The following is a 15,285-nucleotide window of genomic DNA, read 5'->3' on the forward strand; positions in this document are numbered from 1 at the left end:
CATGTACACACACACACCATACACATGTGTGCACACATGTGAACACGCACACATAAGCACAGAGACTGCAGTTGGAGCAATGCCAATGAGGAGAGTGAGATCTGAATTGATAACGAAGGCAGATGAGCAGCAAGGAAACAAACAGCAGCCACCATAAGCAGAGGACAAATGAGATCACGTGAACCACATAGATACCACGTGACCCACGTTAGCTGGGCTCCAAGCTACTGCCCTGCACTGATAATTAAAGTTACCAGTGTCACAGGCAAAAAAAGATCTTCCATGACCAAGAGCAAAATCACCCTCTGAAGTCCGCAACGTTTTACAAACTTAAAGCAAAAGAAGTTTAAAAGGGTGAAGAGGAGGTGACATTTCTTAAACCAAAAGGTAAGAGGCACACATTTGCATTGCAGAACTGACCCAGAAATACAAAAGTCTACTCAACCAGCCTCTGATACTTATGTCACAAAGTAAAACACAGATGAGTCCAGCCTGATCCTGGTTTCCCTCCGGTGTCAAGGAATTGCTGTCATTGCTGCCACTGTTAGAGGCTGGATCACCTCCTCCCCAAAGACATGTCGAGGCCCCAACCCCCCACAAACCACAGGTTGGAAAAGTACTTGGAAACGCAGTCCTTAGAGCCATCCTTAGCAAAGATGAGCTCACAGGGGAACAATGTGGGTCCTTAACTCAATAACTGAGTCCTCAGAGGAAGAGGAGTGAGCTCGTGGGGGAGCAGGCTGGGTCCTTAACTCAAATGACTCCGTCCTCAGAGGAAGAGGACAGACTAGGAACACATGCAAAGGGGCTGTCACTCACTGGCAAGGCTGAGGTGGGATTCAGTCTGCTGAGAACTGGGATCACCGGAGCCATGGCAACCTCCCCCAGTCACTAACAAGAGGCAAGGAACCCCACCCAGACTCTCGGAGGGAACCCAGAACTCCCTCTGTTTAAGGCCTCTAAGCTTGGAGACTTGCAAGGCTGCTCAATCATCTCCTAGAGCCTGTGTTCCACTCTAACCCTGAATGAGCCTTAAGCGACAGACCTGGGGTAGGAGAGCAGCCACAGCATGAGACAGTCCTACCTGCCACATAATCGCCAAATCCAATGGTGGTCAGAGTGATGACCACAAAGTAGATGGCGTCCAGGGCACTCCAGCCTTCTATGTGCTTGAATATGACGGCGGGGAGAGCCACGAAGAGGACACAGCCAAACAGGATGAAGATGATGGTCGAGATGATACGAATCTTGGTCTGACTAACATTCCACTTCTGCAAAGACAGAGACGTGTGGGAGAGAGAGGTTACGGACGTGCCCACCAGACCCAGCTACACGGGACTCTCACAGGAGCATGTGGCTTCCTGCCCTCCAGTTTCTCATTTTCAACGGTCTTCACTCCTTAGAGCATACCATAAACAAGCCAGAACCACCAATGCCAATAAATAATGCTTTTTGACACATACATACGTTCCCATGGATAAAATATTTCTTTTTTCAAAGTTATAGTGTATTTGCTCATTTGCTGGGAGAGCGTGACTTCCAACAGGCCTTGGGGCTTACTCACATTAACCCCTTAATAAAATCTGTCTATGCTGTGGGCACACAACGGACTGCAGGCCAGGCACTGTCAAGGGATATGTGACAACCAAGAAACCTGGGCGAGGACGGCATATTCATGCCCGGAAAATGGGAACAGGGACAAGGACATTCACGTGGTTGACCAGATCTGATACTCAGGGAGTCTGCATCTGAGTCCGAGGTGAGCCAGCTGCCTGTGGGACTGCAAGCCACTGGACCTGCAGGCAGGGGTATGATTTGGCAAACCTGGCCACACCCATCACCACAGCACCTGTTCAGGTTTGGTTGCTCTCACCTGGTTCTTCGATAAGGATTCCTCATAATTAAGTATGGAACGTGGATCATCTCCAACTCCTACTTGAGATTAGCCACTTTCTTGCTATTTTTAAAGCAAGGTGTCCCTGTGGTATAATTCAGACTGGCCTGCAGCTCCAATTCAGCCTCCCTAATGCTAGGATTGTAGGTTGGCACTGCCAGTAGCCCAGCTGGCAGAGTTGCCATGCGTTTTTATTTACCAGCTGACTGTCTTATACACTGCGGCAACTAAATGGGGATGATGAGACGGCTCAGAATGTAAGGGTGCTTGCCACCAAGCCTGAAGACATGAGTTCAACCCACATGGACCCAGAAGAGCCAACTTCTGCAAACTGTCCTCTGACCTCCACATGATCAACACGGTACGTGCGTATAAAAATAAATAATGTAATGTTTTAAAAATTGACAACCATTTGATGATAGGGTGAGATCTTTCTAGAGATAAATACATATAAAATCACAGCACGGAGTGAACCACGGGGAACTCTCTCAACCACCGTCTTCATCTCCTGTGAGAGACTTGGAATAAATTCCTATCTTAAAAGTTGTCCCAGAGCGTTTGGCGTCAAACATTGTGACAATGAAAAGGACATCACTATGAAGGCTTGAAGGTTTGTAAGTGACCGACAGGTACATGGTGTGACAAACGCTGAGTAGGATGGGGTGGGTGGTCAAATTTTTGCTGAATGTAGGAGTGAACGCTGTATGGTTACCAAGTTCGTGCAATGACTCTGCATTCCCGGTCAGGGAAAAAAAAGTCCAGCGTGTATGAGGAAATAAAAAAAGTCCTATTTTGGAACAGCCATGTCTAGTAGCAAAAATGTTCACGGGCTGGCTTTGGTCTCTGATGCTAAGATTGAAACCGTGAGTCAGTAGTTATATTTTGCTGGTGGTTCCATGAATCCATGCTTCACTGAAGTGCATGTGAAATGACAAAATGACTAGATGATGCACGCAAGGCTTCACAGTGCTCCTGAGAGAATGTTCTTAACACCGTGTGCAAACACAACCATTTGTTCTTCCATGGTTTTCTTCAAGAATATACACTTGAAAATCATAGGGTTTTTTTTTTCACTTAGAATTCAGTAATAGCATCTTTTTATTTATTTCTGGTTTTAATTTGTGCAGCCGTGCCTGTCCTGGAAGTTGATCTCTAGACCAAGCTGGCCTTGAACTCTGTCTCTGCTTTAGTTCTGGGAATAAAGGTGTATGGTTCCACCACCACCGTTCTTCCCCCTGGATTCCATAATAGGATCCTAATGTCATCCACGTGTCTCCTAAACGCACCACGGTCACCGACATCCTCACGTGTATCATCTGGGTCCTTCTGAACTGCTGCATTTGTAGATGAGTTTTGTTTAGCTGAGTTCTACTATTGCAGGAGTTTGTGTCTGCCATTTATTACCGTAACCCGCCTAAAAGGTCCACGTAAGTTAGCAGCAACCAAATTTTATTTTCAAAGTAAAAGCATCGCCAGCTATTAGCTTTCAGGGTTAATTTTTAACATTTACTCTTGTGAACAAGGTAAAGGTGTTGTTAATATTGGTCAAAGAAGAAAAATGACGAGTCAGCACAAGAGAGGAGTGTCAGCAGTTAAAAGCATGTGTTGTCCTTGCAGAGGACCCTCATTCAGTTCACAGCACCCACACAGTGGCTCAGAACCATCTGTAACTCTAGTTCCAGGAGACCTGGTGCTCTCTCCTGACCTCTGTGGACACAAAGCATTTACACAGTACCCAGACACAGATGCAGGGAAACACTCAGACACATAAATAAATAAAGCAGAAGTTTGAAGGGAAATCAACTGCTCTTAAAGGACATAAGTGAGGCCTCAAGGGACAGCACAGTTATGTAAAGTGTTTGCCTTACAAACATGAGGACATCCATTCAATCCACGGAAGCCACGTGACAGAGCCAGTGGTGGCACATGACTGCAATCCCAGTGTTAGACAGGCAGAGCAAACAGGTCCAGAGACGCTCACCGGACAACCAGCCAGTGAGAATTCTGGGTCATTTAGAGACCTTATATCAAAAAAGAAATTGACTAGTATTTGAAGAACAACATTCACGATTATCCTCTGACCTCTACACACACAGAGTCTCTTTCTCTCTTTCTCTCTCTCTCTCTCTCTCTCTCACACACACACACACTCACACACACACCCACACACACACACACACACAGAAAGAGAGAGATGCAGAAGTTTGCATGTGCATACAGAGAGAGGGAGAGAAGGAGAGAGAGAGGGAAGGAGGGAGGGAGGGCCAGAAAGAGGGAGGGAGGGGCGGAGGGAGGGAGGGAGGGAGGGAGGGGGAGAGAGAGAGAGAGAGAGAACACAACTAGGACACCATACAACTTCAAGTGGAGTCCAGGTTTCTTGTACATAATTTTTAGTTTCTTTTGGTCAATTATGCAAATGAGTGTAACACATTGAGTCGAGTGCTGAGAGGCATAGAAATTGGTCCCTAAAAGACAACTGAAGGTCTGCATTATCTAAGGTGCAAGAATCTGTAATGCGTTTAAAAATCCACTAAATAGCTGTAACAAGAAGTCTGTGCTACTCACAATAAATGTGTCCTCCACTTTGGCAATTCCTTTTCCAAATATGGTTCCAAGCTGATCCCCAACCCCAGCCAGTAGAAAACCAAAGAGGGGAATTCCCAGCAAGGCATAGATGATACAGAATATTTTTCCACCTTCAGTTCGTGGGGAGATGTTTCCAAATCCTAAAAAAAACAAAAATGGAAAAATTCAGTTGTTTACGAATGTGTCATAGTGTGAAACACCCCATCCCAAGTTCAACCAGAAATCACTAGCTATTACAAGACACGGATTGTTTATTTCAACTGAGGAAGACTCCATTTGTATTGTAACAGTAAAAGTAAAAGCTACTGTAAGCAATTATTCCAATAAAATACAACCTACAGCTAATGTTTGGTGAAACCTTGATCAGATGATGAGCAATGTGTTAATTCACCAAACGGAGTCAATATTTTCATTAGTCTATTTCTGTCTCCCAGGCAATGATAATTGCTACTGACTTACAAAACTTTCATTACCATTTATAATGTGTTCAAAAAGATGCATTAAGAATATTCAAACACAGGTAAATTACCTAAAGAGTGAGGCTGTGTTACAATTTATGTATTTTTTATCCTATTACATTTTAAAAATAGATAAATGCTAACATGTGACATTCTGACTTTTTTAAGGTTCAAAGACATGAACCTGTCACGTTCGAGCCTTGCCTTTCACGGGCCTCATAATCACTGAGGTATTACCTACACTCGTTTGGGGTGAGTCACCCACAGTTCCAGACGCACAGAAAACACGTGTATGATAGATAAGCCTTTCTCTCTTCTCCATGGTAAATTAACCTGGAGCTTTTGTTCCAAGTTTCTTTTACTCAGAAGTGCAAATGGGCGGTAAACTGAGATTTAGTCTTCTGCTATTGCTCTCCAGCTGTTTTATGATGACAGTCAAAGATCACGGATCCTTTTCTGTAATCTGTAACATTCTGTGGAACCACCTAATGGGAACGTGTACAGAAGCCTCCCTGGCTTTGCGCAGAAGAAGCTGTGAGCACAGGCGGACCCCACAGCAGGTGCTGGGAACTGAGAGGCAGCCATGCAGCTTCAGACTGGCAGCTGCTATGAAGAGCTGGGACGCAGCTCTGAAAGTCACAGGAACTAAGAACTCGGTAAAGTTTACTGGTACATGACAGTGGTTCACCAATCGAGGGACCTTACTCGGATCTCTTCCTCAGCTGTTAAAAGGGTTCATTGTTGCCGTACACTTCCTTAAGGTGTAAGAATGAGGTAAAACACTGCAGGAAGGTGCTGGGAAAAGTCCATTGTGCTGCACTGATGCAAAAACTACTGTTGTTTTCTGCTGGTCGTTACTAGCCATCGTACTGAGAGACGCAAAGACCAGAAAGTCAGGGTACTTTGTCTATCAGCATATAAGATAATAACTAAGCAAATGGCAGTACCGTCACACGACACCATGTTCTAGAATGCTCTGACCTCCCAGGGGTGCTATTCTTCCCAAAGGTCATTAGACAAACAGCTTGCATAGCATAAGGCAACTTCTCACGTGTAATGGTTGCAAGGGCTTGGGTGCTTATAATGACGGGAAGGAGACTGACGAGAAGGAGACTGACGGAACAGGAAGGTGTGATAGGGAATTCTGACTGAGATCACAACACAGAAAAGGGATTGGGCCCGCTTGGGTGCTTTAGGGCAAAGATCTAGTAGCAGGTGGTGTCACACAAAGGTCCAAGTAGCCAAAAAGGAGCTCCTGGCAACAAAGGTGGGGCTAAGCAAATCACGTGCTGTGGGGTTAAGCCAATCATGTGCAGGGTTGAGGCTGAGCCAATCATGAGCTGGGTTAAGCATTTTGGATCGGTGGTCTTCCATGCATGCACGAGTCCTTCTGATTCCCCAGGCAAACCTGTAGCTGATGTGAGGACCAGGCTTCCCTTTGATAATGCTCATTTGGAAACAGCGTTGAGCATCTGCGATTTGCCAAACTCCGCAAAGAGCACCAAGACAGCAGCATAAAGCAAGCTAGCCCGTGATGTCACTCCAGGGAGCTGTGAGGGCTCAGTACTGGTTGTGCAGGGATCTCTGGGTCCAGAAAATGTTCTTGGTACACATGGACTTAGGAGACTGAGAAAAGTCAAACACAAACGATCCCAAAGTGTTGGCCAGATAATGAGTAGCCGTTACTGAGGTTTGAGAAAGAAGGGCGTTCGTGACAAGCTGAAGAACCAAAGGTAGAAAGTACCAAGAGAAATAATAGAGGGGGGATAAAAGGTGTCATCTTTGAGAAACTGAGAGAAAATATCTGAGGGCTGTGTGTGCTTCTGGTAGATAAAGGAAGGAAAAGCAAACACAGGGCACATAACAAAAGCTCCTTGTTGTGTTAAGAGCTCTGGGCTGAAGGAGCTCCTACTGGAAGGATTTCAACCGTCTGCAGTGACAGGATCCATTTTAGTACTGCTGATGGCATTTTAGCTCCTTTACAAGGAGGGAAAAAGAAAATGTTAGGCTTAGATTCTGACAAGGATAACTGGTGATTTTGGGGACCGAAGAGTGACTAGTGTCTGGACCCACGGGTAGGACCACAGAAGGCAAATGCTGTCTTCCGTGAGTGCTTGACGGCTTGGCTGTCAGTGTGGTGTTATTAGAGATTGGTAGAAACTTCCCAAGGGTGGGAGGGGTCTTAATTTGTTTTCACATCTCTGTGATAAAATACCCAGGCAAAAGCAACTGATGCAGAAAAGAGTTTACTTTAGCTGGGGGTTCCAGGGAAACCTTCATGAGAGGGAAATCAAGGCAGCCAGAGCTTGAAACAGCTGGTGACATCATGGCCACAAGCAAGTAGAGAGACACGGAGGCTTACTGCTGCTCAGCTCCCTTCTCCAATTATACAGTCCGGGATCCCAGTCAGGGATGATCCTTTTTACCTCAATCTCATCAGGCGTGCCGAGAGGCACATCTCCAGGGACACTGGAATCTGCCGAATTGACAGTTAATCATCACAGTGGAGCTGAGTGGGAAAAACTTCATTGGGAGTTTGCCACTGGAGGAGACTGGGCTACCCAATCCTTTCCTTCCTCTCTCCTGGATCACAGTGTAACAGCATTGGTCTGCCCTGTTCTCCTCCCACTGGTTTCTTTCACTCACACCAGAGACCCAATCCTGGACCAATCCTGGACCGTGGCCTTCACAACCATAGCCACAACAAAACAGGTCTCCGTGAAGTCAGTTCCCTCAGGTGTTTTGTTACAGGGACAGGAAGCCCTGTAACAATAGGATGGTGCCATCCTCTGGACCAGGCTGATTTTTTTCTCTCTAGCCAATGAACGAAGGAGACACTTATTACATGTTACATTCACAGGCCTCAAACTCAGGAGAAACACACAGAACCCCAAACAGGCATGGATCATGAGATAGGTTAATAATCTGCAAAAAAAATTGTACAGACTTCAAAGAAGAGAAGTCTTCTTTGAAGACACTTCCTCAAATGTGTCTTCAAGGCAGGTTGACGAGAACATCAGGCCCTTAACGGTCTGTCACCCCTGGGAGTCCATGACATCAGCTTATTCCACTAATACTGAGTCTGATTTGGTCAAGTAAACCAATTGACAAGGTTTCCCACAGATAGATAGGTAAATAGATAGATGGATATAGATCAATAATAGATAGATGATAAATGTTAATATAGATGAAAAGGCACAGTCAGTATATCTTTTATAAAGAGTTTCCTTATATATGAAGGTAGCCATACTGTGCTTTGGGTGTCTTAAGGAACTATTGGTGATGTAATGCTGTTGGTTTACTTGCCTTTACCCTTCTCCCCAGCACAATGTGTGTTTTTGTTCCCTGTATCGAAACTAGTAGGTATAAATTTGAGAAGCAGAATATGCGTATTATCTTCAGGTCTCTCCCATTGGAAAGGAAAATAATAGAGGATTTTTTTATATAAGGTCTCTAAATGACCCAGGATTCCCACTGGCTGGTTGTCCGGTGAGCATCTCTGGACCTGTTTGCTCTGCCTGTCCAACACTGGGATTGCAGTCATGTGTCACCACTGGCTCTGTCACATGGCTTCTGTGGATTGAATGGATGTCCTCATGTCTGAAGGCAAACACTTTACATACATAATGGTGCTGTCTCTTGAGGCCTCACTTATGTCCTTTAAGAGCAGTTGAGTTCCCTTCAAACCTCTGCTTTATTTATTTATGTGTCTGAGTGTTCCCTGCATCTGTGTCTGTGTACTGTGTAAATGCTTTGTGTCCACAGAGGTCAGGAGAGAGCACCAGGTCTCCTGGAACTAGAGTTACAGATGGCTCTGAGCCACTGTGTGGGTGCCGTGAACTGAACTCGGGTCCTCTGCAAGGGCCCCACATGCTTTTAACTGCTGACACTCCTCTCTCGTGCCAACTCTTCACTTTTCTTCTTTGAGCAATATTAACAACACTTTTACCTTGTTCACAAGAGTAAATGTTAAACCATGGAAGCTAATAGCTGGCAATACTTTTATTTTGAAAATAAAATTTGATTGCTGCTGACTTTGCTGTTCATACAATATACTAGGATTGTGGTTCCCAGATCTTCCCCCTCCCACCTCTCCAACTCCTTCCTACCTGATGTAGAATGATGTCATTATGCAGGTGAAGGCAGCTACAAGATAGAACGAGGACTGTCATTGGACAAGAAGGAAGGATGGGCAGGAGAAGAGTTTTAGTGAGGAGGGGGTGACTGGAGCAAGAAAAGAGTGAGGAGAACCAGCTGAGAGAACGTGGAGGTGGATGTTAAGATTCCTCTCTACATTTACAGGCTGTTATGAATATTCTTAAGGGATGGGTGTGTACAGGGCTTTCTATGTCTAGGTGGGCAATTATATCTTATCAATTGAATCAGAGGCTAATGTGTTGTGTGTTCTTTCATGCGATTTAATTGAATTCAAGAAAGTTTGTGGTGGCTGGAGACATTGGACTGCCATGGAATTGGGATGTATATGTCTGGCATGGTGGCAGCCTGCCTTGGGAACTAGATGGGTAGAGAGATTGTTGACAGGCTCAGAGAGAAGCCATCGGCAGTGTGATATGGGATGGAGCAGAGCGGGTGAGAGGCTTTGCTGAGTGAGATGAAGATTTTCTACCAGATATCTTGGGGCACTACAGTGCCAGATCCAGTGCAGGATAAGAAACAACATTTTTTCTTTATAATTTTACATCAACAGTCTGACTTGAGGCTTTCTTTCTCTCTCTCTCTTTAGGAAGCAAACAGGCAAACAAATAAACAAAAACAAAATTAGTTTTGAAAAAAGAAAAGACAATGCATCAGAAATACATACATATATGCATGTGCACATGTGCACGTACACACACACACACACACACTTACACACGTAAAAATCATAAAATCATGTACTCAATGGCGCCACCTTATAAATCTTCCTCCACCTGTTTTGGTGCTGAGACTCTGTTCCTGAAGGAAGCGCCCCTCACAGTGACCACTCTCTGGTGCAAAATAAATTAAAAAGTCATGAAGCAGTTTCCTGACACTCAGAGCCACCCTGGAGGCCCCCAAACATCCCCACGGGTGGCAGAGTCCAGTGGATGTGTAGGAGATATTTCTCTAGAGTCTGCCTTCCACATGTCCTAGCCAATGGCTGTGGAGCTGGCTAAGTGGTGATTTATGAGTCTCATATGAAGGCTCTCCCTCAGCTACACAAGAGCAGGTGAGGCTGAACACGCTGATATCTGCAATTGTTTGGGTTTCTGAATATGCCTCGTCAGTAACACCTCAGGGCGGACCAGTGCTCCTTTACAAGATGAGATAACCACACAAGCCATAATTAGCTTTGCTTGAACCCCTAAAATAAGGAAGCCCTACTTGGTGTCCCCATGAGGAAATCAAGGCTTTCAATATGGCCGAGACTGACAGGGGACACAGCTGATCCAGCTTCTAAAGGATCAGGGAACGAGACTGCAGATGGGTGGCTCAGGACCTGGGAAGGGTGGGGAGCAGGGCATTTGTGGCACAAAGACCCAGCTTGGGACAAGAACTGTGACATTATTATGTATTTTCCAAGTCTACTGAGTTCACCTTAACAGCGTAAATCAATTCTGGTGGGAATACTCTCATCATAGAAGTTGGCAAACACTGTAAATTGCAACTTTCCTTCCTTCTCTGGAAGGTAATAACATTTACATCTGTCAGCATGTTTTGATCTGAAATCACCTGAAGAGAGTCTTAATGGGGGGACCTTTTATTTAAAGAGCAGTTGGCATGGGGGTTTCTCTGTGGGGGATTGTCTTCATTCAGTTAATCTAACCCACTGTGGGTAGCACCATTCCCTGGGCCTAGATCCCGGACTCTATGAGTGTAGAGAGTTTGAGCCAAGCAGTAGGCTTGCACACAGTCATGTCTCTCCACAATTCTCTCCATTGATCTGTTATGACTGTTTCAAGTCTCCCCAGTGAGGAACTATAGCCTGAAATCATGAGATAAAATAAATGGGTTTTTTTTCTCCCCAAAATTGCTTTTGTAAGGGTATTACATCACAGCAGCAGAATTGAAGTCAGGATCACATCCCAGCCCTGAAAAGGACACAGTAAAGTTCAAGGGGCTTGTGGGTCATCTGGTACAGAGTGGGATAGCAGCCATGCTACCTGACAGTCACCTTGGAGAATACTCCAACTCTTCTCTCTTCTCCATCCTGCAGCCTGGAGCAAGGCCTTCCTAGAAGGTAAGTTCACCCTTCCTGGACTGTCTAGTACTGGGCCCATGTATGCCGCTCCTGCTGAGCAGTCCCAAAGGATTGGCACATTTTTCTCATCACAAATTGTTTGTACTAAAATAAGTAATCGCCCCTCCCAGCCCTGCAGTCGTGATCATCACTGTTTGCAGCAACAATCGATCGATCATCTGACTTCCTCATTTAATAAAAGTACAAACTCAAGCATCACAGAGAAGGTCATGGAGGGATAGGAGGAGAAAGGAACGAGTGAGGAAGAGGGAGGGGGACAGTTACAGCTCAAACCTTTACCAGAGAACCATTGGATCAACGGGGACATAACTGAAAGTCATCTGATGGGTCGACGCACAGACACACAGTTGCAGAATATTTTTGAAAGAGAATTGGCCTAAGATAGCCAGTGTTAACTGCCAACTTGACAGAATCTAAGATCACCTTCGAGATGAGCCTCTGAGTATGTGGGGGGTTGGGGTGATTATTTTGTGTTAATTGGTGTGAGAAATGCCATGGTAATTTTGGAGGCGTTCCTCAGGCAGGGGATGCTGCTGCCATATAAAATGGAATAAAGGAGCCAAGTGACAGTGTGTGCACATTTGTCCCCTTGCCAACTTATGGATGTGATGTAACCAGCTGTTCAAGCTCCCGTTGCCTTGATTTGGACACCATGATGATGTATTATGCCTTGAACTGTGGACCAGAATAAACCTGTCTTCCTTAACTTGCCTCTGGCAGGTATTTTATGATAGCAACAAGAAACTAAAACATGATATTAGCAGCACAAAGAAGAGAAGAAGAAAAATAAAGCAGGTGCCTCTATTTTTGAAGAAAGGAGAAATAGAATACAGCATTAGAAGTGAGGGAAAGGGGAAAATGAAATATGAAGGATTAAATGGGATGGGGTGGGGTGGTAGGGCTGGGCTGAGGAGACCCTTCAGAGGCATATAAAAGCCTTTTGGAAGAGCCACACTGAAACCTACAATGATAGAAGTTTCCGAAAATATAAACCTATATAAAGAAGCTTAAATGGAGTTACCCTGTAATGGGGTGGAGGGAAGGAGGCAACACCCCAACTAGATACTGCACACTACCAAATAAAAAAAAAGTCAGTACCGGGAATTAGTTATCTCTTCTTGAGTTGTTAGCCAATGGGGTCCCATAGACCCCGCCCCCTCTTCTTGAGTTGTTAGCCAATGGGGTCCCATAGACCACGCCCCCTCTCCTTGAGTTGTTAGCCAATGGGGTTCCACAGACCCTGGCCTCAAACATTACAAGCTATTGCCAATACTACTGATTATCACCCAAACTTGATTATTAAGCACGATTGCTGAACACACCACATACTTGAATCATAAAGCAAGGAGATCTAAAACTGGTATTCAATTGGCAGCTTCATCCCTACTGGCTAGCGTTCATGAGCTGGAAGAGACTATGCTCACTTGGAGGAGAGAATTAATCATCAGTCTTACCCAAGTATGAGTTTTACAAGCCTCGATAATGACCTGCCTGGCAAGACATGCCCACTGGTACAATAGTGCCATAAACGCTATGGGAGTGACCAACTATTTTTTATTGGATTTGAAGTCAGCTCCAGGGGATGAAACCCATACCCCAAACTGTCAACAAGGCCAAGAATCTGTGGCTAGAAGGTTATGGGCCTTACTGAAGAACCTGCTGCTATTGTTCTATTAACTGGACAGAGCACGAGATACCACCACACCCACAGATCACTCAGCTCTCATCAGAGAAACCTCTTGCAGTAGAAGACAATTAACACGGTTTGCAAGGGCCAGTGGTGGTGGATGACGTCAGAGAGACCATAATTTTCTGAAGACAAAAGGGCAGATGTATGTATGAACTTCCAGTGATTGTGAGAGCATGCACAAGACTTGCAAGCCAGGCAAAACCCCAGCAGAGAGGGAGAGAAGTGGGCACAGAATACCACCTCTCGCCTAGGAATTGTTGGCATTAGATTGCTGTTAAAAGGTTAGTCCATTTCCTTTAATGCTGTGACACCTGATGTATCAACCACAGCACCAAGCAGGCCCCATAGCCAGGAGTGGTTGGCCAACCCAGCTTAGACTTGTTGGGTTTAAAAGAAAATATTGACAGAGCATTGATGGGAATGAACATGCATTCAAGCATGTACATGATGCTGGACAGGTGGGGAGCTGGGGTATCTGAGAGGCTTTTAGGGAGGGTACAAATATGATCAAAATACATATTGTAGGAATTCTTCAAATAATAAAGTATACTTCAAATAAAATTCCAATAAATAAAAATTCTAATAAATAAAATTTCTAATAAAAATTCTTTGTTTTAAAAACATTGTATAATAACACCATTTTATGATCTATTGGAATAAAAAGTAATTATCAATAGATATTTAAAGAAGACTAAATTGAGATAAAGATTACTTTCAAATTAAAAGAGGGTTGCCTATAGCTTTGATAATTAAGACCATATGGGAAATTAATGAATGAAACCAGTAAAGGGGTGAAAACGACGCCAGCAAATACTTGAACACAGAATTAATAATTCCATTTAGCAGTAATTGATCGCTCGCTAAATGATGATGTGCTGAGTAAGGAGTAGGAAATAAATGGTGCTGGCGCCGTGGCAATGACTCGTCAATAACCATGTGCTCGCCGCACCAGAATGAAGCCATGAGCTAAAATCCATAGCACTCATGCTAAAAGCTTGGCATGGCTGAGCTCAGCCTGAACCCCAGTGGTAAGGGCAGTGGGGACAGAAGGACCCTGGGGCTTGCTGGCTGCTTGCCAAGGCCAGGTTCTTTAAGGGACATTGTCTCAAGGGAACAAGGAAGAGAATGGTAGAGAGGGACACCTGGCATGCTCCTCTGGCCTCTTCATGGATATGTCACACACACACACACACACACACACACAGAGAGAGAGAGAGAGAGAGAGAGAGAGAGAGAGAGAGAGAGAGAGAGAGAAGAAGAAGAAGAAGAAGAAGAAGAAGAAGAAGAAGAAGAAGAAGAAGAAGAAGAAGGAGAAGGAGAAGGAGAAGGAGAAGGAGAAGGAGAAGGAGAAGGAGAAGGAGAAGGAGAAGGAGAAGAAGAAGAAGAAGGTCCTTAGTGACACACTAAGAGTATCAGATGGATTGAATCAATAGAATGATGAAGCAACGGTGTAGTGTCTGAAGCATCACTACTAGTGGCAGAGCCATGAAGAAAATGAAAGATCTATGACTAAAAACATGTAAGTGGCTGTTGGTCAAGTTTCACAAATATTAGGTATCTGTGGATCCAAGGTTACAGTAACTGTCGCAGAAGGCTAGATCCTGAGAAAACATCTCCTGCCATCAGAACACACAAAGGCAGAGTCCAGCCCCAGAAATGACCTGGACGCTTAGTTTCCCGATCACCACACTGATTAAAACTTTGACCTCATACGTCAGAAATTCCAAATGCCTACCGTGATAGACGGATGAACCTCAAACCCATTACTTGTCCTGCATATTTGAAATAATGAATGAAAGTCTTGCAAAAGGTCAACTCCTCCTCCGTGGGAAACCCTCTCAGATCACTTCTACCTTCCGTTGACGGAGTTAAGTGATAAAGCACTTAGACTTGGGAGCTGGAGTATGCAGACTCCGGCCTCACCAGGCCTCCCTGACTGAGGAGATCCTGGAAGCCTCATGTCTCTTTCCAGTTCTCAGTGTGAATGGGGTTCCCTGATCCCCAATGGGAAGGACAGAGATGCAACAAATGAACATTGTGCCCATATATACTCGTCTAGGGTCAAAACCACTGTAAACAATCTAAATTAATTCTGACATAAAATTGAGGAGAGCGGACTCTTTTATTCCAGTTGCATGGAGGGGAGCAGGGGAACACTGGCACACACACACACACACACACACACACACACACACACACACACACACACACAGTAGAGCTTGGTACCTCTGTGAGTCCAGTACTCAGGGATGGAGGCAGAAAGACTGAGAATTACAGGCTTGAGCCATGTGAGGAGATCCCTGTCTCAAAAACCAATGCAAAGAGCAAATCTGTGTGTGGCATCCTTTGCTCTGAGAATTGCTTATGGTACCAAGACAAACACAGAAGTGTTCAAATACCACCATGACAATGCACA

At 44.8% G+C, this 15,285-nt stretch overlaps 1 protein-coding gene across 5 annotated transcripts in view; it reads right to left on the reverse strand.

The window, feature by feature from the left end:
• Nucleotides 1–15,285, reverse strand: part of Kcnk2 (potassium two pore domain channel subfamily K member 2) — a 197,300-nt gene that overhangs the window by 55,030 nt on the left and 126,985 nt on the right. For all 5 annotated transcript variants that reach the window (XM_006250433.5, XM_006250434.4, XM_063271988.1 and 2 more), the window contains 2 exon segments: nt 4,460–4,620; nt 1,085–1,271 (listed from right to left, as the gene is read on the reverse strand). In XM_006250433.5, the coding sequence (XP_006250495.1) occupies nt 1,085–1,271; nt 4,460–4,620 (348 nt within the window).

The sequence above is a fragment of the Rattus norvegicus genome, chromosome 13 (genome assembly GCF_036323735.1).
Source record: "Rattus norvegicus strain BN/NHsdMcwi chromosome 13, GRCr8, whole genome shotgun sequence".
NCBI lineage: Eukaryota > Metazoa > Chordata > Mammalia > Rodentia > Muridae > Rattus > Rattus norvegicus.